At 43.5% G+C, this 24833-nt stretch overlaps 1 protein-coding gene across 1 annotated transcript in view; it reads right to left on the bottom strand.

The window, feature by feature from the left end:
• Nucleotides 1-1667: 1667 nt before the first annotated feature.
• Nucleotides 1668-24833, bottom strand: part of LOC114601399 (catenin delta-2-like) — a 270211-nt gene continuing 247045 nt past the window's right edge. The window contains exons 4-7 of the mRNA XM_077933371.1: nt 20785-20819; nt 18663-18779; nt 10920-11092; nt 1668-1833 (exon numbers count right to left, since the gene is read on the bottom strand). Of these exons, the coding sequence (XP_077789497.1) occupies nt 1828-1833; nt 10920-11092; nt 18663-18779; nt 20785-20819 (331 nt within the window). The 3' untranslated portion in view covers nt 1668-1827. The remainder of the gene's footprint in view (nt 1834-10919; nt 11093-18662; nt 18780-20784; nt 20820-24833) is intronic.

Raw genomic sequence — 24833 nt, 5'->3', positions numbered from 1 at the left:
TAAGAGCCAGTGTGGTGTAGTGGTTAAGAGCGGTGGTCTCGTAATCTGGGGACCCGGGTTCGCGTCTCCGCTCCTCCACATGCAGCTGCTGGGTGACCTTGGGCCAGTCACACTTCTTTGAAGTCTCTCAGCCCCACTCACCTCACAGAGTATTTGTTGTGGGGGAGGAAGGGAAAGGAGAATGTTAGCCGCTTTGAGACTCCTGAAGAGGAGTGAAAGACGGGATATCAAATCCAAACTCCTCCTCCTCTTTTCCTTATGTACCATATTTTTCGCCCTATAGGACGCACCGGCCCATAGGATGCACCTAGTTTTCAAGGGGAGAAATCAAGGGAAAAAATATGATTCCCCCCCCCCCGCAGCTCTGGGAGCAGCGGACAGGCTGCACGCAGCCTGTGCGCTACTCCAAGACCTTCTCCCTGCTTTTGCAGGAGGTGGCGGAATTCCCCCACCTCCCGCAAAAGCCCACAGGAGCCGCGCACGACTCCTGCGGGCTTTACGACCAGGAGGGAGAAGGGACTGAAACGGCCAGTCAGTCCCTCCTCCCTCCTCGGGGAAAAGCCCCCAAGAGCGGCACGCTCTTCAAAGGGTGTGTGGCTCCTGCGGGCTTTTCTATGAGGTGGGGGAATTCCCCCACCTCCTAGAAAAGCCTGCAGAAGCCGCGGAGCCCCTTTAAAGAGCGCATGGCTTTTGCCTGCTTTTGCGGGAGGTGGGGGAATTCCCCCATCTCCCGCAAAAGCCCACAGGAGCGAGAAGGGACGGACTCCGCCAGTCAGTCCCTTCTCCCTCCACCGCCAGCCTCAAAGCCGGGTTGGAGAGTAGCGGGAAGGTGTCGCACGCCTCCCCGCTGCCCCCCATCCTCTGGGGCTGGCGATGGGGGAAGCGCTGCTTTCCCTCACCGCCAGCCTCAAAGCCGGGTTGGAGCTGGGTTGGAGAGTAGCGGCAAGGCGTCGCACGCCTTCCCGCTGCCCCCCATCCTCTGGGGCTGGCGATGGGGGAAGCGCTGCTTTCCCCCACTGCCAGCCTCAAAGAGCAGACTCTCCTGGCTTCAGCGGAAGCAACGCGAAGCCTCCGGAGCGCCGTTGCTATCCCTGAAGCCAAGGAGCCTGCATTCGCCCCATAGGACGCACACACATTTCCCCTTCATTTTTGGAGGGGGAAAAGTGCGTCTTATAGGGCGAAAAATACGGTACATTATTTCATCTGCCTTTGCTTGGCCAACAGTGCAATCCTTTTTTTAAAAACAACAACAGCAACAAAACAAAACCCCAAAAACAAGTATTCTAGACTGAAAGCAATATGGAAGAGCACCCACAAATCAAAAGAAATGTGACAAGGAAAGCTGTTGTGGGCACACTGTAAATCAAACCACTCCTTGGCAGTTGTCATTGTGGATGAGAGGATTCAACTTCAACTCACAGAATTGGAGGGAGATTTTCTGTCCACTGGAAATAAATTATACTGTGAAAACAGGAGCGTATGGAAGATGGGGAGGGGGGCGTATTCCAAAAAGTGATAGTCCTTGTGGATGGCTATCCATTTCTGCATTTTGTGACAATGTGCACGCCCTACCCTTTGAGAGCAATCTCTTTCTCACACACAAATTCTTGCAGCTGTCTCTTCCTGAGTGCAACCCAGTTACTTATTTATTTACAAGACATACCAGAAAATGAGGGTGGGGTGGAGTTGTGGTAGAGGTGGGCCCTTCCTCGGGATCCAGCCCAGGTATAAATTTGCATACAATTGAAAACAGCAGATTGTTCAGCACATCTGCACAGGAGGTCTTAGATCTTCCTGCCAGTTATGCAGTGCTGTGCGAAGTTTTGCCTAAACCTTGTAATTTAAAAGAAAAAGAGGAGGGAGGAGAGAAAGAAAATCCTCAACAGATGCTCCCTATTAAAAATTTCAATTATGTGCCTGAGCCCCTTCTGGAACAGCAAAGAATAGAATGTACCTCTTATCTCCCAACAAAGACTGCATTCCAGTTTTTATCGGGGATCTTAGGCTCAAGAGATCATCTGTGGCTGTTAATCTGGTAACATTAAAATCCTCTAATAACAGCATGCTGGAGTGAGAGATAGCTGAGGACTCTGTTGAAAGGCGCACTCTGATTTCAGATACATTTCCATATCCCTGCCTGCCCTTTGCCTTTTTCTTTCTTGATCAGGCAGAAGATTTATCTGAAACATTAAAGAATGTCCCAAATGCAAGAAGTTGGAACTGTAGTATGAGTTATTCAAACCAAAGTTTGAATAACTCAAGCATTGCATTTTTAGTTCCAGTCACAACAAAAGCGGGCAGTGCCACAATACACAGTGAAGCTGACCAATTACAAAAAGTGTTTGTGTGTGTGTACACACACACACACACACACACCTAGCATTAGTTCTTGTCAGCTGCAGGAGGTTTCAGGCAGTTTTTTTCTTCTTATGTTCCTCCCAAAAGAGAATTGCTGACAATCTCTCTCCTGGAAGAAGTCTCTGCCATCTCAGGCATACATATTCAGAAGTCAATCTTATTGCATTAATAGGATTTCCTTCAGAGTAAAAATAATTAGGATTGGGGAGTCTTAAATACACATTTGAGCAAATGTCAATCATTATAGTGGTTACGACACAACATACCAAATTCTGTTTCAATTGGGAGTGTGTGAGAGATTTGGATGAATTTTGAATCCTGAGGCAAAGTGAGATCTGATGGATTTGGGACTTGTCAGAGGTGAAGCAGGTTTACTACAAGGTGGCACTAGTTGAAGGAGGGACCCCTGAAGGGGGTGTTAACAACAAAGTAGGAATAAATTTATAGTTTTTTTACATCAAATTAATGTATAAAAAGAGGGGGGTCTTCCACGGATCTGTATTGGGACTGGTGCTTTTAAACTTGTTTACAAGCGACCTCTACAATTCTATGATTCTATGACCTAAGGTTAGAGGTAAACAGTGAGGTGGCCAATTTTGCTGATAACACCAAACCCTGTTTAGAGTAGTATAAGGCAAAAAATAAAAATAAAAAATGATGCAAGAAGCTCCAAAAAGGATCTCTCCAAAATGGGCAAATGGGCAATTAAATGGCAAATGTTGCTCAGTGCTGATGCTGGCAGTGAAAGGTCATGGTGGACAGCTCAATGAAAATATTTACCCAGTGTGTGACAGGTATGAAAATATTAATTCCATGTTGCGGATCCTTAGGAAAAATAGAACTGTTGATATAGAAATCTGTGGTACGACCACACTTGGAATACTGAGTACAGTGGCTGCATTTTAAAAAAAAAGGGGGGGGGAGGATATTGTAGAACTGGAAATTGTGGGGGGGCTGGAGCAACTCTGTTTTGGGTTGTTGCTGCCTTTGTGTAGGGAAAAAATGCAAGTACTGGGCAACTTGCCAGAGGTGTAAAAATTAATGCATTATGTTGAAGATATGGATAGAGACATAATTCTCCTCTCATAAGACTACAACCTGGGGTCCCCCATTGAAGCTGAATTGACAGAACAGACAAAAGGAAGTACTTTTTCAGAACATGCATAGATAAATGGTAGCATGCTCTACTACATCATCTGTGGTGATGGCTGCCAGTCTAAATAGCTTTAAAAGGGCCATGGGGCAGACATATTCATAGAGAATAAGCCGATCTGTAGTTGCTAGTCATGAGGGGCATATGCTACCTTGAGGATCAGGGACTGCATGTTTCTGGATTCCAGTTGCTGGGGAACAACAGCTGGAGAGGCTGATTTCTCTCATGTTGTTGGCTTCCATAGGCATCTTGACCACTGTGAGAAACAGGATGCTGGACTATAGAGCATTGGTCTGATCCAGGAGGCATGTTCTTATGTTTTTATCCTCCACATCCACATATAACACCAGTCCTGAAAGACCTAAATTGGCTCCCAGTACGTTTCCGAGCACAATTCAAAGTGTTGGTGCTGACCTTTAGAGCCCTAAACGGCCTTGGCCCTGTATACCTGAAGGAGCGTCTCTACCCCCATTGTTCATCCTGGACACTGAGATCCAGCACCGAGGGCCTTCTAGTGGTTCCCTCACTGTAAGAAGTGAAGCTACAAGGAACTGGGCAGAGGGCCTTCTCGGTAGTGGCACCCTCCCTGTGGAACGCTTTTGCATCAGATGTCAAGGAGATGACTAACCTTTAGAAGACATCTGAAGGCAGCCCTGTATAGGGAAGCTTTTTAATGTGTAATGTTTTATTATGTTTTCATATACGTAGGAATTTGCCCAGAGTGGCTGGGGCAACCCAGTCAGATGGGCAGGGTAGAAATAATAAAATTATTTTAATATTATATTATATTATATTATATTATATTATATTATATTATATTACCAGAGGCTGGATATCCATCACCTCTGTCTTGCTAGGAAGCTTCCAGAGACATCATCTGACTGGTGCTGGAAACAACTGATGGACTAGATGGAACTTGGTCTGATCTCACAAGCCAGTTCTTACATTTGTGCAACAGTACTTGGAAAGTAATCTACACCAGGTATATTTAAGAAAGAGAAATATTCGTCCCAAAGTTAATATTCCATTTTTTAAGAAATCCAAGTAAGTGAATGTAGCTTAGCGTTAAGAAAACACTAGGTGGAAAGTGTTAAGAAGCCTTAACTGAAGATTTCAGTCTTCTACTGTGCTTGTAATAAAATCTCTAGGCAATACAGTGTGAGACTTGATGTAGATAAATGGATCAGCCTACCAGTGATAAGAAGTGTCAGTCATTTAATTCCTCAGGAGCAAAATAAATGTGCGATTTCAGATGTCATGCTGTGGACATACAATTACTATTCCTGTTACCAGCCTTTCTACAATAAACTGCATTATGCCCTATGAATTAATATGGTCCTGCACAGTATCTCTTAACAGTGTGAAGCAGATAAGCTGAAAGCACATTTAACACATTTGTATGTGTTCTACTGTACATATATTGTACTTTTTTATGCCATTATATAGAATACAACTGTGCTTTAAGGAAGATTACAAAACCGTTCTGTAAATGAAGTTGTATATGTAGCGAACATTCAGTGAAAGGACTAATCCTGTTCCATTTTAGGTCAGAAGCAAAATTCCCATGATTGTAACGGAGGCAGAAAAGGGCACTGAAAATTCCTTATCAGAAATGATATGTCTGAAGCCTTTCCTGCTTCACAGAGGCAAGGGAAAGCCTGGCAAATAGAAGATATGCTGTAGCTCCTCGCAATTTGTGCCAAGAAAGAGACACTGCATTCACAAGATGTAATGTTCAAAGATGCAAGAGATTTGTGTTTGCAAGATACTTTGACAATTTATATAATAAAGCTAAATCCCGTTTCTTCACCCAGTATAATTGTTATGGATCAAATGTGTAGTAGGGGCTACTCTTGGATCCACCTTTTTGCCAGTTTAGGTGATGATCCATCTACAACTCTATATTTGTAGCAATAGCCTGGCTTCAATGAGTTGGTAATCTCCCATCCGGGTTAATGTGCAGACTATGAAGAGATAGAAAAGGCCTCTTCAGAATGGGTTACTAGGCATCAAGATAGCGAGTGAGGTAAGTGGAATCGTAGAATTGTAGAGTTGGAAGAGACCACGAGGGAACATCTAGTCCAACTCCCTGCTGTGTAGGAATCTTTTTGCCCAACATGGGGCTCAAACCCATGACACAGATTGCCTTCATTTATTGGACAGGAAGGAAGGAAGGAAGGAAGGAAGGAAGGAAGGAAGGAAGGAAGATAGATCTGAACTGGTGATTGCTAACTAGGAAAGTTGCAGGTAGGTAGCCATGTAGGTCTGCTGTAGTCGAAACAAAATAAAAAAATTCCTTCCAGTAGCACCTTAGAGACCAACTAAGTTTGTTATTAGTATGAGCTTTCGTGTGCATGCACACTAAGAAGTATTTGAAGAAGTGTGCATGCACACGAAAGCTCATACCATTAACATGCCAACATAGTTGGTCTCTAAGGTGCTACTGGAAGGAATTTTTTTATTTTGTTAGGAAAGGAAACTCAGCCTATAGCAACTGTGGAAAAAGCAAACACCCAGGTAGTAATTATTAGGAAAGGGACTGAAGATAAAACGAACAGCATCATAATATCTTAATACAAATCTATGGTGCAACCATTCTTGGAATAGAGTGTGTAAGAACTGTGGTTGCTCCATTTAAATAAAAAATTAAAAATGGTAGAGCTGGGAAATGTACAGAAAAAAGCAACTAAAATCAAGTGCCGGGAACATGTAAATAACTGAGTAAAGAAGAAGAAGCTAACGGGACATGCTGCTAAGGCATTTTTCTCCCTCTCGTAATGTTAGAACTCAGGGTTGTCGCAAATAAAATTTGTGGGGGGTAGATTCTGCACAGAAAAAAGAAAAGGCATTTCTTCACATAGTTTCTGGAACTCACTGCTACAGGGTATGGCAGTGGCCACTCGGATAGCTTTGAATGGCAGTTGAACAAACTCATTCAGAGGCCACCAAATAACAGCTGCCAGGGGAGGGGATACTGATCTTGTTACTGCCATGCTCTGCTTTCCGGGAATGCATCTGGGTGGCCAATGTAAAACAGGAAGCTGGACTAGACAGGCTCTTTTTAAAATACAGATCTTTCTAAATATGCAGGCTTTGTACAGTACATTGAATTCTATGAGCTCCTGTACCTTCCCGGGACTGTCTCTGTTCAGACTGACTTCAATAACAGAACGTTCCACAAGGAGCTACAGAGACCATGCACCAGTGATAAATTCATATCTAGTCTTCCTCGGTTGAGACGCAGGAAGGAGGAACATCCCCACAAGCATAATAGCCATGGTTTGTGCTTTATTTTGTGTTGTATCATGAACTGTAGGTTCCTCCCATTTACACTAATGAATGGACTGAACACTGTTACATCGCTTTATAGTGCAGCTGCTGTAAAATGTTTAGATCTACTGTGCTTTGTATGAAATGTAAAATAATGTTCAGATCTACTGTGCTTTGTATAAAATGTAAAATAATGTTCAGATCTACTGTGCTTTGTATAAAGTGTCATTGTGAGTTTAAAAGTAAGTCCATTCATCTGAAGGAGTCTTTACCCAAATGCTATGTAACGTCATCCCAAGATTGCAATAATCTTTTGAAAAATATATATGTTAGATCTTATGCAAAAGAGCAATGATATAAAAAAAGCACAGTGATGACTTTGCTTGTGGGAATATTGCTTTTAACATACATAAAATTAAGAGTACTTCCTGTTCAGAGCAGGGGGGTTTTTATTGTTGCAACTGCTGGGGTTCCTATTCAGTATGTGCAACAAGGTAAGAAGGCTGCAATTCTTACAATGTATGTTCAAGGGTAGGAGAAAACCAAGTACACAGCTGGAAATGTCTTTGAGGTTCCTCCTGCAACTTTCTGCATGGCTGAATAGGCAAGCTGCTTTTCCCTTTGAAATCAGCTTGCTTATTTGGATATGTGAGTGCCTGCAGTAAATGCTAAAGAGACACCCCTGGAGGCAGACATGTGCCCATAGCCCTGCCAGACTGCTGCCTAACCAAACAACAAAGTGGGGTTTATGTACAAATTGCATCTTTGAGAAAAATCAGACGGATTTTTTTTAAAAAAATTGTTGTTTTCAGTATTCTGTTTATAGCGAAGAACAACACATAAAAAAATTCTTTATTTATTTACCATATTTTTCGCTCTATAGGACACACTTTCCCCCCTCTAAAATTAAGGGGAAATGTGTATGCGTCTTATGGAACGAATGCAGGCTCCTTGGCTTCAGCAAAAGGAACCCGAAGCCTCGGGAGTACAGCGGGAACTCGCGCTGCGCTCTGAAGGCTTCAGGGATAGCCGCCTGAACCCTCCGGAACACTGCGCTCTGGAGGCTTCGGGTTCCTTTAGCTGAAGCTGGGAGAGCAAGACTCTCCTGGCTTCAGCAGAGAGGGAGAGCTGCGCAGCGCCCCTTCAGCCAAGCGGGAGGAGAAAGGGAAGGGGCTCCGTTTCTCCTGCCGCTTCGCTGAAGGGGCACTGAGCAGAGAGGGGGAGATTTTTTTTTCTTGTTCTCCCCCTCTAAAGCAAGGTGCGTCCTATGGTCGGGTGTGTCCTATAGAGCGAAAAATACGGTAACTGAAACTGTAGGATAGTGGGAGACAGCAGTGGATGAAGTCAGGGCCAGCCCCAGGGTGAGGCAGCATGAGAAAGCTGGCTCAGGTAGCTGATGCTGAGAGGGAGGGAGAAGACAGAGCTCTGAGTGCCATGTAAAATTCAGCAGGGTAGCCTGCTGCCCTCAAGTGCAGTGGAGGATAGCGTCCTTTCAGTAGTAAGGGAGTAAGATGCAACTGCTAGTCTATTTGGCTTCCGTGGGTGCCTTGGGGGAGGCCGCCATCTTGTCCTTTGCCGCAGGCAATGATAGGTCTTGAGGCGGCCCTAGATGAAGTGGTGGAGTGACAGCTGACCACCTGGCCTCCAGGCAGCTGAGTTGCTTCTGTTTAACTGAGCAGGAGTGGCAGGGAGGTCTGTGCAGTGCAAATGAACGGGAAGCATTGGATTGGCTCTGCTGGTGCGTTTGCACTTCCACTAATCTCCCCAGTCCCACTCCATAAGCAGCAGCAACTCAGCTGCCTGGAGGTCAGGTGAGCGTTGCTGCCCCGTCATGACATCATCAGTTGGTGCAGGAAGAAATCTTAGAGTGAAAGCCCTCGGTCAAATGTGAGCTGAAGCGCTGTGTGAGCGGAGTTTACCCCTCTCACTGCCACGTGGGCAAGGCCATCGCATGCGCAGAGGTGTCGGGGTTTCCTATGTGCACAAAAACACCTAGATATGGTATTGAGGAGAGTGCAGATACTAAATTCAGAACTAAGACTTTGTCTGATTTTTGACACAAAGCATTTAAAAGTTTCCATCCTTGTTTTAGATTAAATTAGCATAAAGCATCCATAATTTTGCAAGGTGGGGAATGTGAAGGGCTTTGAAATCCCCGTTAGGGACTACAGTTAAATTATCATTAGCATTGTCGAAAAATGTAGGAGGCTGCATGTGTTCCAGATTCTCTTTTTTGAATTAATGTTGCCAAAGCTTCTGAAATATATGTACTTTCCTCCCATGGTTTTACTTGTAACACTTGCAAGGCTAGCAGTTAAGTTAATCAAAGCTACATTTCTTTACAGCTCCCTTGCATCCTAGAAATATGCCAAATTCATGAAACCTATCACCACAATTATGCTCAGGCTAATGAAAATTGGATATATTGCTGAAGCTGGTGGGTTTCTTTTGCCAAGATATTCTCAAGACTTTTCATGCAATTACAACCTTACCCGTAGGCAACTCTCAGTATCTCAAAACAAATGAATAATAAAAAGTCTAGCATGAGAATGCCAAAAATATTTGTTATTGTCTCCAAATTTGCTACTGCATAGACATGTCCCATACAGACAGCAGGTTTGATAATAATGTCATCAAATCCATGAAAATAAAAGGGAAAAAAACTCAGTAGAAACTGCTTCACAATTAAGCCCCAACTGTGTCTGCAATGTGCAACAATGATTCAAATTTGCAATATGCCACTTGATGCCTTAGAATGTGGAACATGATGAGATTAAAGGAGCAATCCTAAACATGGGAAGCCAGTGTGATTTATGCTGCTTTAATTTACACCAGATCCAAGCTCTGTTCAGGAGTAGTACTACTGCCGAAGCCTTTAAAATACTGTTTGAGTTACACCACCGGTTTTTGCCAGTGTACCTCCTGCGCAATGCAGCCCCTTCCCCAGGAATGCCCATTTTCCAGTGTTTACACTGGTGTAAATTCTGCTGGTCTTGGCTGATATGGCTTAGCCCCACCTGAGCCAGGATGAGGAAGTTACACTGATGTATCTCTGGCTTAGCTGGGGTTGCAAACTTGCCAGCTGAGCCGGAGATCTGCCACATTCTATCTCGCTCATCACGGCAGATCTAGTGTTGGGATTGTGCTCTAAGTCAATTACAAAAAATGCAAACAGAAGGCACAATTCTTTGCTGGGAAGCCAGTAGAGCAGCGCAGCGCCTCTTCAGCGAAGCAGGAGGAGACATGGAAGGGAGCCCTTACACGGAGCCCCTTCCATCCCTCATCCCGCTTCACTGAGAAGCCAGCAGAGCAAGCTGCTCAGCTATTGCTCTCACTGAAGCCAGCAGAGCCAGAGCGATAGCAGCGCAGCGGCTCTTTCTCTGCTGGCTTCACAGCAAGCAATGGACGGGAGCCATGGCTCCGGCTGCGGAGGCATCCCTCAGCTCGCGACTGCAGTGATAGCTGAGGGATCCCTCTGCCGCCCAGTGCATTTGCTCCATAAGACACACAGACATTTCCCCTTACTTTTTAGGAGGAAAAAAGTGCGTCTTATGGAGCGAAAAATACGGTAAGTGGAATAGTAACGGTAAAGGGACCCCTGACCGTTAGGTCCAGTTGCAGACGACTCTGGGGTTGCGGTGCTCATCTCGCTTTACTGGCCAAGGGAGCCGGCTTTTGTCCGCAGTCAGCTTCCGGGTCATGTGACCAGCATGACTAAGCCGCTTCTGGCAAACAGCACATGGAAATGCTGTTTACCTTCCCACCGGAGTGGTAGTGGTACCTATTTATCTACTTGCACTTTGACATGCTTTCAAACTGCTAGGTTGACAGGAGCAGGGACCGAGCAATGGGAGCTCACCCCGTTGCGGGGATTCGAACCCACACATAAATAAGTCATGATAAAATTAAACATTAATAAACATCTCCTAAACTAATGTATAAACACAAAAATGTTGTCATATTGTTCTGCTGAATTATTCCTTTAATATTGCATTGATGCTATTAGCTGTATTCCACACAAACATAAATTATGAACTCAAACTCTGTAAGCAAAACCACGTGTGCGTGAGATTCATTTTCAACCAGAATATGCCCTTCAAAACGGCACTGGTATAAATGAACCCTTCTCAAAACATACCTGGCTATAGTTCTGTATCGCAGCTCTGGCTTGACTGCTGCGGGCTGGAAGCTGTGAGGCTGCTGAATCACCGAGGGCAAGGGTCTGGTTGCTATGGTAGCTAGATGGATACTGGAAAGACCCTTCGGGTTTGGAATTGAGCTGAAGTGCACTCTGGGATAGAAGGTTGGGCCCTGTGTTGAAAGCAATTTGGAGCAGTCAGTGAGCACCACAACGGAGAGAAAGAATGCATTTATCACATTTGATTCCTGCTTTCTGCAGCTTGTCATTTCAGCAATAAGATCGGGTCCTGTAATTTAAAGTGGCACTTATTACTTAAACATCGTTATTTTGTCTTTCTCAAGAAGAGCACAGTAATGTTGAGCAACTAAAAAGTGTTACTTCATTGAACTTAATGGAGGGGGGAGGGGAAAAAAACCTAACCTCATTTTGCGACATGAAATAGACAGGGCAGGGCAAAATGGAGCACTGTAAGAAATAGGAGGCTGTTGCTGAAAGTACTGTAGCGGGCAGCCCAGTGCCAAGTTTTCCCTCCTGCTCTATTCCACACTTACATTTGATTGCATTCTGCTTCCCCTCTTTTCTGACACCATCACACCCCTAGCAGCCAATGGTGTGGAATGAGGGTAGGAAAATGCACATTATGGCTGCATTCACACTGCAGTTTCCACACATTCCCCCGTTGCATTTTACTTTTCTAGTTCCGTAAACCCTTCATGCCAGCCTTCCTCAGCCTAGATACTTTGAACTGCAACTCCCATAACCCCTGACCAACAAACCAGTGTCAGAGATGGAGGGCTGGGTGGGCTACATGAACAATCAGTATGATCTAGCAAGGTTTTTCGTATGACTTAATCCTCCATCTCAATTGCCAAAAATTCTGTTAGCATGGAAAATCAGGCCACATTCTTTGCTGGACCACCAAACCACAGCATTCTGAGTGAGATCTCAAGAACTAGTGTACCGTAGAGGCCCAGAAACGGACTACAAAGTCCTTGATTCAAATGTTGTCTATGCCGCGAACTCATCAGATGCTTTTAGGCAAGCCATATTACCCTTAGCCCATCTGGAATCTGAGAATCCAAACATGAATTTAGCTAACTGTTACTGAGATAATGTTCATGGAAATATCGGAATCCTCTAAGGTGCTATAGAAATGCCAAGCATTATTATTTATTAGTGTTTTTATTAACCACCTCCTCCTTTTATTCTGCCCTTGAGAAAATGGGTTCGACTGCTAACTTCGTCTGAGGAGTGAAGCTCAGTACCCCAGAATTATTTCTCCCTATTTTCTTCTTCTCCTCATTGTAGATATTATTTTTTATCTCGATTATGGTAAGGTTTATCCTTTCTTCCTTTTCTGTTCCTTTATATATATATATATATAAAAGCCAGGCTTTTTACTCAGATGGTAATGACAATGTAATGTCAGGTTATTTACATGATACCATATCATTACCAGATAAATGCACGATTAATTTGGTCCTCTAAATTACACTGCTTCTTATGCAGTAATTACTTTTAGATTTACTAAGCCTAATTACACAATAATCTGCTGAAGCTTGTAGCATATCTGAACACTCCATGTTATTTACTTGACTGGTACATGGTTCCTCGTGTGTGTGTGTGTGTGTGTGCGCGCGTGCTATATGTTTCCTTGCATTTCAATATGTATATTTATGTTTCATTATACATGTTCATGCAAATATTTCTGTTCTTTTAAATGATTGGGGGGGGGGGGAATTGATAGGGGCAGAAAGGTATAGAAGAAGAAAAAGAAAAAGACAGTGGAAGAAGACACACAAATACAATACAGCCCAGGGAGCTGCTTTTCAACAGAGCTGTTTTACTGCTGGGGTATTGCTTGGTCCAGGCTTGTTTTGCTATCTTTATTTTGTATCTTTGTTATGATTTACGTGGAAATTGTTTGACTTGGTTGTGTACTTTTTTGGTGTTTTATTTGTTGCTTATGACTAGGTTTCCTGTGTGTGTTTTTGTACTGTGTAACATTTTCATGTTGTAAGCTGCCTTGAGCATGGTTTTAACCATGGGACTGCAGCATACAAAGAAAATGATATGGAACATGCTAAAGTATAACTGACGACTCTCATTGCAAGCTCCCTTTAAAGTGAAATGCATCATGCTGATGTCCTGGGAAATGGATGGACTCTTGCTCTACCCATTTGTTTCTGGCAATGGATGCCAGGAGCAAGAGGAGATCTTCCCTTGAGATCTTCCAGAAAACCTGATCTGAAAATGGGAAGATATATCAAAATAGATAAACTTCACATGCACATTGCGTATAGTATCCCAAATTCCAAGCGGTGTCTTAAAAACTAATGTGTGTGTCATTTCTTTTTCCCCCTTTTAAATAAGACAGCAGTACCACAGTCATTGGGACGCGGGTGGCGCTGTGGGTTAAAGCCTCAGCGACTAGGACTTGCCGATCGAAAGGTCGGTGGTCCGAATCCCCGCGGCGGGCTTGCGCTCCCGTTGTTCGGTCCCAGCGCCTGCCAACCTAGCAGTTCGAAAGCACCCCCGGGTGCAAGTAGATAAATAGGGACCGCTTTCTAGCGGGAAGGTAAACGGCGTTTCCGTGTGCGGCTCTGGCTCGCCAGAGCAGCGATGTCACGCTGGCCACGTGACCCGGAAGTGTCTCCGGACAGCGCTGGCCCCCGGCCTCTTGAGTGAGATGGGCGCACAACCCCAGAGTCTGTCAAGACTGGCCCGTACGGGCAGGGGTACCTTTACCTTTACCTTTACCACAGTCATTCTTTATTCTTGTAGGCAATGTTGGGGGATAATGGGAGATTGTTTACCATAAAAGGGAGGGAATGGAAGGTAAGTGTTAAAACATAAACAGACCCTTATTTAGTCAAAACGTTACTGGACATTACAAAGTCCAAGTGGTCCGTATGTGTGTGTGTGTGAATAGTTAATGTGAGCTTATCCACTTTGCTCCTCCCTCTTAGTAGATGGAGGAAGCAAATCACCATAACTGGCATAGCATTATGTCCCAACCAGGGACCATCATTCATCTCATTCCTAACTATATTCTGTAGTCAAAGTTTGTTCTTGATCATGGCTTGGGAAGCAAAAACAAAAACACAATCTCCAGTTAAAAAGGTAAAGGGACCCCTGACCATTAGGTCCAGTCGTGGCTGACTCTGGGGTTGCGGCGCTCATCTCGCTTTATTGGCCAAGGGAGCCGGCGTACAGCTTCCGGGTCATGTGGCCAGCATGACTAACATGTGGCGAACCAGAGCAGTGCACGGAAACGCTGTTTACCTTCTCGCCGGAGCAGTACCTATTTATCTACTTGCACTTTGATGTGCTTTCGAACTGCTAGGTTGGCAGGAGCAGGGACCGAGCAACGGGAGCTCACCCCGTCACGGGGATTTGAACCGCCGACCTTCTGATCAGCAAGCCCTAGGCTCTGTGGTTTAACCCACAGCGCCACCCGCGTCCCTAATCTCCAGTTAAGTGTGGTTTATTTTATCCATGCAATAGTGAGGAGGAGCAAAAGAGCCCAAATCAGCACATTCAGGATAAACCATTTATAATGGCTCGCCATATTGAGCCAATCTGTCTATACTGCATGCCCCTTCTCCTTCCTCACTACACCCCAAGGGCACACCAACACATCTGAGGCTTTTCTGTCTATGCGAGCACTTCCTGTGCTTATTCCAGAGATAGGGACAAAAAGCAGGTACTGTATGGCAAGTTCTACAGGAGCTCTGTGTGAGACTGAGCTATATTTAAAACCCCCTGTTTGCAAGCTACTAAGTAGTCTCTTTAAAGAAAACAGACCATGGAGGATGTTTAGAGCAGTGTTTCCCAACCTTGGGCCTCCAGCTGTTTTTGGACCCCAACTCCCATCATCCCTAGCTAGCAAGACCAGTGGTCAGGGATGATGGGAATTGTAGTTCAAAAACAGCTGGAGGCCCAAGGTTGGGAAACACTGGTTTAGAGCAGTCATCTTATATGATTCACCTGTCAGGAACCCTTCCAGAGCTGGCTCACTACAGAAAAGCTTCAAGAATGATTTATTGTTATGGCTGCCTGCCATTCCTTTCACTCTTTTCTGATATGCCACTCATGAGTTACATAGGGCATGGAGGTGGTACTGGGAAATCTTCTGAAGACATCCGTACACTTACATCATCACCACCATCATAAATTTTTATTTATACTCCGCCCTCCCCTGCCAGAGGCGGGCTCAGGGCGGCTAACACCAGTAAAATTATAGTAAAAACATAATGGGGGGGGGGAGAGAGAAAATACAAATTTAAAATACAGGTTAAAATGCAATTTAAAATGCAGCCTCATTTTAAAAGTAGCCCATATATTAAAACCATAAGGGGAGGGAAACATAAGGGTCAGACTGAGTCCAAACCAAAGGCCAGGCAGAACAGCTCTGTCTTGCAGGCCCTGTGGAAAGATGTCACGTCCCGCAGGGCCCTCTAGTCTCTTGTGACAGAGCGTTCCACCAAGTTGGGACCACTACTGAAAAGGCCCTGGCCCTAATTGAAGGTCGGTGACGCCCTGCTTCCCCATTTTGTTGTTGGCGATTGCCTCCCATTGACTCAAATAAACATGGGATCTCTGAGTTTGGACATTTACTCTTCCCTGAAGGAATGGTGATGGGGAGAGGCAGAACGGACTGTGTAAGATAAAAGATCTGCTTCTGATCTCTCTCAAGGACAATCACAAGGAGGGACAAATATATCTGAATAGCTCTTTAAACAGATTTATACATGATTCTCCCAGTTTTAGCTTTAGGAATGCTCTAAATCCATGGTTCCCAGCTGGTGGTCGGTGGACCCCAGGCGGTCCACAAAACCTACCCAGGGGGTCCATGGCACATACCCATCAACTGTCTGGAACATCCCAATTTGAGGGGTCATGCTCTTGTGTGAATGCATGAGATCATGGCCGGACGCAGCTTTCGTGTGAGATTGCATTGTCCCAAAACACAAATTTTGGGGCGCCATGTTTTGCTCGTGGGAAGCTGCCAATAATGTTTCTGCGACTCAAACAGAACGTCAGTCCAACAAACTTGAAACTTAATTGTACCCAAGGAATCCAGATAGATGATAAGCGTATTGTTCAGATAATTTGAAGTGGTCTTTGTTGACACACTCACCTACACACACACACACACACACACACACACACACACAGTATGAAACAGCATTTTATAACAATCTAAAAACACAAAACCAGACTGTAAAATAGTAGAAAGTTAAAAACAAGTTAAAAGCAAAAAGAAATTAAAAACAAAAATCAACAGACTGTGTGTGTGGGGGGGTGTACCCTTAATTGCCTGCAGAGGCCTGGTGGAATAAAAAAGTTTTCAGCAGCCGTTTAAAAGTTGGCGTGGAATGCACCCACTGGGTAACGATGAATTTTGCGTATCTGCACTGTTTGTGTCAAGGGACACCAGTGCTTAGCTCAGGGAGCAATTTCAGCTGCATGAAATGATGATAAAAGCAACGACAACAATGGTGTCTTTGAGCTTCTGCAGAGTGCCTCCCTGCTATCGCTGGAAACCATAACCAGCCTGGAAGGGCTTCTAGACAAAGACTGTGGCTGAACCCAAACATTTCTCTCTGTCTCTCTCATGAAACGCTGTAATCAAGATTTAGAAAACAAAAGAGAAGAACTAATGCACAAAGGCGAACGAATGCCTCAGACATATTCCATGTGACTTTAATTAGAGCATTATATGTGTTAAGCAATCCCCATGGAGCAGTCTGTCAAGATCAACAGCACAAGGTTACCCTGAAACCTTTGCTGGATTATGAGAAGGAAATAACTCTCACTGATTAACAGACTGCTAGCTCAAAAGATGCCAGATTTAATCTTATTCTACCCTTTCAACCATCTGACAGGTGGTTATTTTTAAAAAATGAGAGAACATGGACTGAATTGGCTTTTTACACATCTAACGATGCAGATGCGGGCCTTTTGTTGTGCAGCCTTTTTAATTCGTTCAGAGGAAGCGACAGGTAGAAGAAAAACATAATAAAAATCAAGACCAAATGCTTTTTCAGACGCAAACATCTGCTTTGTTAGAGATTCTACAATAGAGATGGTTTTTGGAGTGTATTCACTGGGGAATTGCTGAAAGCACTCTATTAAACGGAGAGGCGAGTTGAAATGACTTAATAAAGTTTTGTATTGTACATATGCTGATTCCTTTCATTAAAATCAAATATGCCAGGCATCTGTTATAATAACTATCGCTTTAGAGGATCACGTATTCCCATAAGATAGCTTTAATTCTTACTTTAAAGCAGAGTTTGAAAGAGCTGGACCCCAGAACTTGTTTCCTGTATCATCAGTTCACCATGTGTATGCAAATAGCCAGAGGAAGTCCTTTGTTATCCATAAGATTCCTCAAACTTTAAATTTATTGGCAGGGGGAAACCCCCCCAATATTTTAAGAGCTACTTCACAGATGGGTTTCTGTATATACATAAAAATGAAATGTTTGCATTCAGCAAGAAGGTGTGTATCAGCTAACATATGTATTACACAAATATGTGCACCCGCTAATATGCAAAATTCTCCTTTCTGTCTGATTGAAGGTTTTCTGCAGTAGTTGTACCACAACAGCCTGTTGCATAAAGGGAAAAGTTCTGTACTGAACAGGGTGAGTTGAAAATGCACAATACGTCTCCTTCCTAGCCACTAATTTGAGTGATTATGTTTGGATAAAACCATGGGCAATGGAAGAACATGGATGAAATGAACCATCTGGCACAACAGCATCAACCTCAAGTAAGTTACCATGGGGCAGTAAATGTAGTTAAAAAACATCATCTCAAGAGTTAGTAATATTTTTAAAATTGCATTTCATAAGTCAAATGTAAGCCATACACATATACTTTCATTTTAAGTTATACATATACATTCCACACATACCTGAACTTACAATTAAAAATACAAAGACAATTCTTTACATGTAGAATCCTCCCCCCATGTTTAAACAAAAAGTATTACTTCTGTGGAAAACCAGAATATCTTAATCTACTTTGTGAGTTCCAAATGTCTATATTTAGCTTGAGGAAAGCTCAGCTACAGATCCCTGATCATAAGGAAAATGTTGTGGCAAATAACTGTGCAACTTCCAGATATGAATTAGATATTGGTAGAAAATGACGTCAATCGTCACCCAGTGATTATGCCAAAGTCTGCCTCCTCACACTGCCCCATTTTGTGACTAGCTCTGCCCCATATCTCACTTTTGTGACTGGTAGGCCTCAGATATCTCATGTGGGCCCTGGGGATAGAAAGGTTTACAAGCCCTATATAGGGTATACTGAAAGCCCAATTTACTTTCTGAGGCAGGCAAAATGCCAAGCATCTAAATATTTTTTAAAACCAGAAGCTGGTTCCTAAACGTTTGATGTTAGTAAACATTACATGTTTTCCCCATCTCTCCACATTTCTACCAAAGGCTACCTGCGCATAAAATAACCCCATGCTGGTTTTATCCATATTGTGAAAGCAGCTCTAAAACAGCTTGGAGATTGTTATCCACACACACACACATGGAGTGGGGTAGGAGAAAGGCAATTGCTCACTGAATACTGCCGGTTTTCAGAAATGAAAGATAAAATAAGAACACCATAATGGCCCAGTATCCTTTCATCCTAAAAGCATATCATTTTCTGTGCAGACTGGGTTTTAATTTAGGGTAGGACACAATGAAAGGAACATTCTTTAGAAACTTACTTTCGGTAGTTGAATAGTCCTGTGGATCAAGTATTCCAGACTCTTGCAGAGATCTAATACAGGAGTCAACAAGTTCAAGACCTGTTGTGAGCTCATCTTCTATATCCTTCTGACCATCTGTAACAAAAGATTGTTTTAAACATTTAAATAATCTAAAATACAGGGAAAGTGAAGGTAAGGTTATTAAGCAAAAGCTATTGGGTATTTGTAATGCTAGTCTGCAATGATCTTTACACTGCTGACCACAATCCAGTACTGAAGAGGCTAATGGGATGTGAGTGACACTGTGGTCGAAACCACTGAGCCTCTTGGGCTTGCCGATCAGAAGGTCGGTGGTTCGAATCCCCACAACAGGGTCAGCTCCCATTGCTCTGTCCCAGTGCCTGCCAACCTAGCAATCTGAAAGCACGCAGTGCAAGTAGATAAATAGGTACTGCTGTGGCAGGAAGGTAAACGGTGTTTCCGTGCCCTCTGCTTTCCGTCACGGTGTTCTGTTGCACCAGAAGCGGTTAAGTCATTCTGGCCACATGACCCAGAAAGCTGTCTGTGGTCAAACGCCGGCTCCCTTGGCCTTGAAAGTGAGATGAGTGCCGCAACCCCAGAGTCGCCTTTGACTGGACTTAACCATCCAGGGGTCCTTTACCGTTACATTTTTACTGAAGAGGCAAACTTGGTGCCAATAATGTCTAAGTGCTGGATGGTGACCAACATTCCTCTGGGAATGTTACGTGTCATATAATATTTTGCGCTTCCATTTATTTCAATATGTGCTTTTTCAAGAGGCAATAACTAAATGATAATCTTTTCTCTCTTTTCCCCCAAATTGCACTTTAGCATATATACTTTTTCACATATAAGAGCTGGACAATAAATGAGTTCTTCCGGTGTGGTGTTTGACACCCAGTGTTTGTCACTCATCCAGCTGGGCCTCAGCTGAGCCAGGATGGGGGAGATAGGCTACCGTATCTCTGGCTCCACCAAGGATGAGGACGTTAAGCCAATGTTTATGTTATGGTTGTGTCAGGGACCTCTTGGCTCAGCCAGAGATCTGCAGGATCCTAAACCGCTAATCGTGGTGGATCTTGCTATAGGATCGCTCCTCCAATAAATAAATAAATATAAACAAAGAAACAATTCTGGTCAGTTAGGGAGACTGTAGATTCCAAATTTAAAATCGTATTGAAAATACTGAATCCTTAATTTGCAGTCTTTTCCGTTATAGCAATGGGCCAGGGAACAGTCTAATAGGGGTTTTTTTTTGGGGGGGGGGGGACTAAATTTTTGAATTAACAAAATGATGGCCCCTTTGGGGCGCCATTGACGCCAGCTGTGCCTTGGTAACTATAAACAACAGCTCTGAAAGTTTCTCAGTGCCATAAAACAGGATGTAAGTATTGTGGCCTAAATAGGTGAACAAGTTTGTAAGAAGCATCAACAGACTGGGAGAATGTCATACTGATCTGTAGTTCAGTTTATTGTCATTAAGGGGCACAGACTTCCTAAACTGATGCCTTCCAGATGTTTTGGACTACAAGTCCCATAATCCCACACCATTCGCCATGCTATCTGGGTCTGATGGGTATTGTAGTCCAAACGATCTAGAGGACACCAGGCTGAGGAAGGTTGCCAGTAACCTTAATGGATAAACTCGTGTATCTTTTTTTATTTTATGACGTTAATCTCTCTTATTCCTAGTTTATTATGTGTATAAAGTTGCTTTGACATTTTTTTTCTATATTTTTAATACTTTAATTTTAACAAATCACTTCATGCTTGATTTATGAAAATCTGTTCAGGGTGGGTGTTGGGAAGTAAACAATTGGTAACTTCCTACTTGGTTTGATTTATGACTCAGAGGGTTCTGTGAGTAACTGATGCTCTGGGAATAGAGAAACATACCAAGTTGTTAACTGACATACTTGTTCAGCAATAATTTATACTGTTTCTATAAGATTATGGAAATACTGTCTGGGAGAAGTATAACATTATCCCAATTATAAAATATTTGCAGCTTGGCTGCAGTATTTCCATTACAAAAGCACAGTTAGGGCAAAGCACCTGAAAATATTGGCTCTCCAAGAAAGAAAAGTTCAACACAGCATTCTACAAAATCATAATTTACCTTGTGTTTGCCAGTGAAACTGTTCTTCAGTTGAACTGCAGTGAAACGAAACAAAAACCATACAAAATATGTGTTAGAACTCAGAAAAGTCTCGGAGAATCTGTTTTTAACTATATGAGTTTGAAACCGAGTAGTACATCTCTCACACTTGACGCTGTTTTCATTTTGAAACCAACTGGCAAGGACCCTATGTTGTACCTTCATTCAGATGAGAAATTACCCACCATTCCTCCCTCCAACGGCATTATTCTGCACTATACTGAAACCATTTCTAAAAGTCCCCCAATTCCCTGAAACAGATTTTCAGGGGGTGATGCTCTCTACAGAGAAGGTAGTTAGGATCCAAGCCACTGGGTTAATATTAAGAAAAACTTGACCAGAACCAAAACTAGGCAAAGAGAGTAATAGTGCACTGTTTCTCAGAACATATACCAGCGTCAATAGTACCCAGCTGTCAAAAATATTGGAAATATTTGAATGCTCTCTTTTGCTATTATGAAAAATAAATTGTCTTTGTTACAAGTGAATACTAGCACACAGAGTGCCCATGCATAACCGGAATGGCCTGGGAAGGTGAACTTTCATGAAGGCATCCTCTATTTTAAGGACTGCACTGCACAAGTCTGGTTTTAACATAAAGAACCATAAGAAAGGAGAATAGGAACCCATCAGCTGACTAAGCAAGAACTCAGGTTGTCTGTGTCCTGGCTCTCAGGAAGCACGAGGAACTTGAATTTGGAGTACAGTATCTGCTCAAAACTTCAATGCTCAAATCAGTACAGTGCGGAGGCAAAATGGAGTTCAAAGGCATGATAGGTGCCATGTATGGCTAGGCAAGCTAAGACGTTGATCCAAATAGCAACATGCTCTCTTGGGTCCCATTATATGGAATCAAGGGAAGCCCAACTTCAATGTCCCAAGCAGGGTTGTCACTGGGACTGAGTTCGCAAATGGGAAATCCTTCGGGATCACTGGACCTGAGTTATCTGTTTGTGCCTGCGCTGGCATTTCTGTGACTTAGGCGACAGAGGAGGCAACAGCCGTGGCTCAGAACCAGATTGAGTGGCAGATTCATCCTGACAGAGAGACAGAGTGGAGCATTCTGACTGGAAATCAACAGGGACAGTTAGATATTACATTTAGGCCCATCTTGATGCCATTGGGAGCTTTCTTTCTAAATCAGGGGTCAACTAACTTTTTCAGCAAGGGGTCGGTTCACTTTCCCTCAGACCTTGTGGGGGGGCCAGACTATATTTGGGGGAGGGGATGAACGAATTCCTATGCCCCACAAATAACCCAGAGATGCATTTTAAATAAAAGCACACATTCTACTCATGTAAAAACACGCTGATTCCCAGACCGTCCGCAGGCCGGATTAAGAAGGTGATTGGGCTGCATCTGGCCCCCGGGCCTTAGTTTGCCTACCCCTGTCCTAAATCTTAATAGCAGCAAAAGGTTAGGGGTTTTTCACTGGTATCATGGCTGCAGGGGAGAAGGATTAAACCTATCCTCAATATGTGCTGCAAAGCCAATGAAAATCCTACCCACCTAACAAAAATGAAAAACCCAGACCCTGGCTCGCTCCAAGTTAACATGTTTAGTCTCAAGTGTAGTTTGCCCCTCAGACATTGCCCTACTAGTGAGCAAGTTCTGGAAAGAAAAAGAAAAAGGGTAATAACTGACACAAACTATTCCTAAGCATCAGCAGCAAAAAAAGAAGCACGACAATATCTCTTGCATTTTAAAATATTTGATGGGTAATTAAAAACAATTATCCCGAATCCCCTGAGTGTAATAACTTCCTCAGTGAAGATTAGTATTGCAATAATATGTGCATAAATATATAATAAAATTACGATACACAAACTATTTAACAACAACAGGAAATCCCTCTGAAATGTAACATTTGTATCTTTTAATCCTCAGATGAGGCCTTAGATAAAGTATAAAAATTAGGTCTGAAAAAGTAACATACAGCCGCCTCAGAACAGTCAACAAAGTTTTGTATCCTTGTGAATCCAGCTATGACTTTCCAGCTGAGTGTCCTCAATCTATCCAAATAACTTCTCTGGAGGGCTTTTAACTGCCATAACACAGAATATTTGTTCTGATGTTTAATCCCCAGTTCCAATCCTCTCCTGGAATTTTGTTTTTGAGAGATTACCTATTTCATCATAGTAAAGTTTCCCTGCTCGCGAAGGTCAGCGCCACAAGAAAGAGCTCATGATTTGCCTCCATATTGCCAAATACATAATCCCTCCCTCACAGGGCCAACAACACCACAAAAATTGCCTATTATGATATGATTCACTTGAGTGAAATAAATGTGCCATCCAAGGGGCTCCTGGAATTCGGAATTCTTGAGTAAAACTATAACAAAACGCTTAATGTATCTAGTACTCCAATATTTCCCAAACCTTCCTCTATAGTACTTAAATATAGCTCCTAGACACTTCTTCCTATATTATATTAAAAGCTAGTTTTCATTTTGTCACACTTCGTCTACCCGTATCCAAATGTCCGCAATAAATTTTGTGGCCCAGTACCTTCTAGCTTCCTGTCATTCCAATCAAAATCCCAGTCCCCACTGCTTTCTGCTGCATATAAGGCAGGAATACTGCATTTCTTAAAGTTAGGGGCCACAATTCTATTCCCCCATAGAAAGGACATGAAGCACATGTGCACAAAGCCATGATAATTATGGTTTATGGTTTGGGCCTCTGTCAGGCTGGCACAGCCCCTCATAAACCACTGCCCTGAGTCTATCCCCGGTGCACACTTGCCAGTGGCCTGCCAGTCCCTGACACCTATGGTACAAAGGGGTGGGGGTGGGAATCATATTTGTTGCTCTGCCCACTTTCATCCTGGGTGCTACCCAACACCAGCTTGTGGCTCCCAGAAGGCTGCCCAAAAGGAAATGTGGCCCATGGTTTGAAAAAGGTGCCCCATCCCTGCCTTTAAACAATACCTGGTCAGAGTCAAAATAATGTTAATAGCCCTGTGCAGTCAGGGGATATTTTTTTTCAATTGGAGCAAATTGTTAGAAGATTGTTTCTTGATATGAAGACCACTCTAGGGTGTGCTAAAGAGGCAGAGGCACGTGTTTTTGAAAATATGACATGTGGAGGGAGGGAGATGTAGAAAGTGGCAGAGAGGAACCATAGCATCTGGGGATGTAGGAGTGCCTCTCTCTGGGCATCTGATGTGGAAAGGAGTGCTGCTGTTAGAGGATATTTAAAATATTCCTATATTACAGAATGGGATGCGGGTGGTGCTGTGGGTAAAACCTCAGTGCCTAGGACTTGCCGATTGTGAGGTCGGCGGTTCGAATCCCTGCAGTGGGGTGAGCTCCCGTCGTTCGGTCCCAGCTCCTGTCAACCTAGCAGTTCGAAAGCACTCCTAAGTGCAAGTAGATAAATAGGGACCGCTTTATAGCAGGAAGGTAAACGGCGTTTCCATGTGCGGCGCTGCCGCTGGCCCGCCAGATGCAGCTTTGTCACGCTGGCCACGTGACCCGGAAGTGTCTTCGGACAGCACCGGCTCCCGGCCTCTTGAGCGAGATGAGCGCGCAACCCTAGAGTCGGTCACGACTGGCCTTCGGGCAGGGGTACCTTTACCTTTTATATTACAGAAACACATTAAGTTTTCAGTCATTACTTCTTCGAAAGACAACCAGTGCTGGTCTCGCACAGCTCAAAGAACTGGGATGTGCATAACAAAGCAATATAGACCCTGGTGGAATCTACACACATATAAAAAACGTTGTGGAATTGTTATTATTTTTTAAAAAAGTTTTGAAAAATATATTGCATTTGCCATAGCTCACCATCGCCATCTAGTGTTACATTTGTATAATGCACTTTACAACACACTTTTATTTGCAGTTGTATAGCTGAGTCCACTATATAATAAGAGGTAGAAAAACGATATATTGTTTCACCTTTAAGTTTTGGAGCCCAGCTTTTTTTCTGGCCCAAAACCGTAAGCACACTTTACATTTATACATTTTCTTCGTCAGTTCCCAGAATAGGCAGACAGGCAAGCATTGC

Source organism: Podarcis muralis, chromosome 8, assembly GCF_964188315.1.
Source record: "Podarcis muralis chromosome 8, rPodMur119.hap1.1, whole genome shotgun sequence".
Classification (NCBI taxonomy): domain Eukaryota; kingdom Metazoa; phylum Chordata; class Lepidosauria; order Squamata; family Lacertidae; genus Podarcis; species Podarcis muralis.
This window is presented reverse-complemented; position numbering and strand designations above follow the sequence as displayed.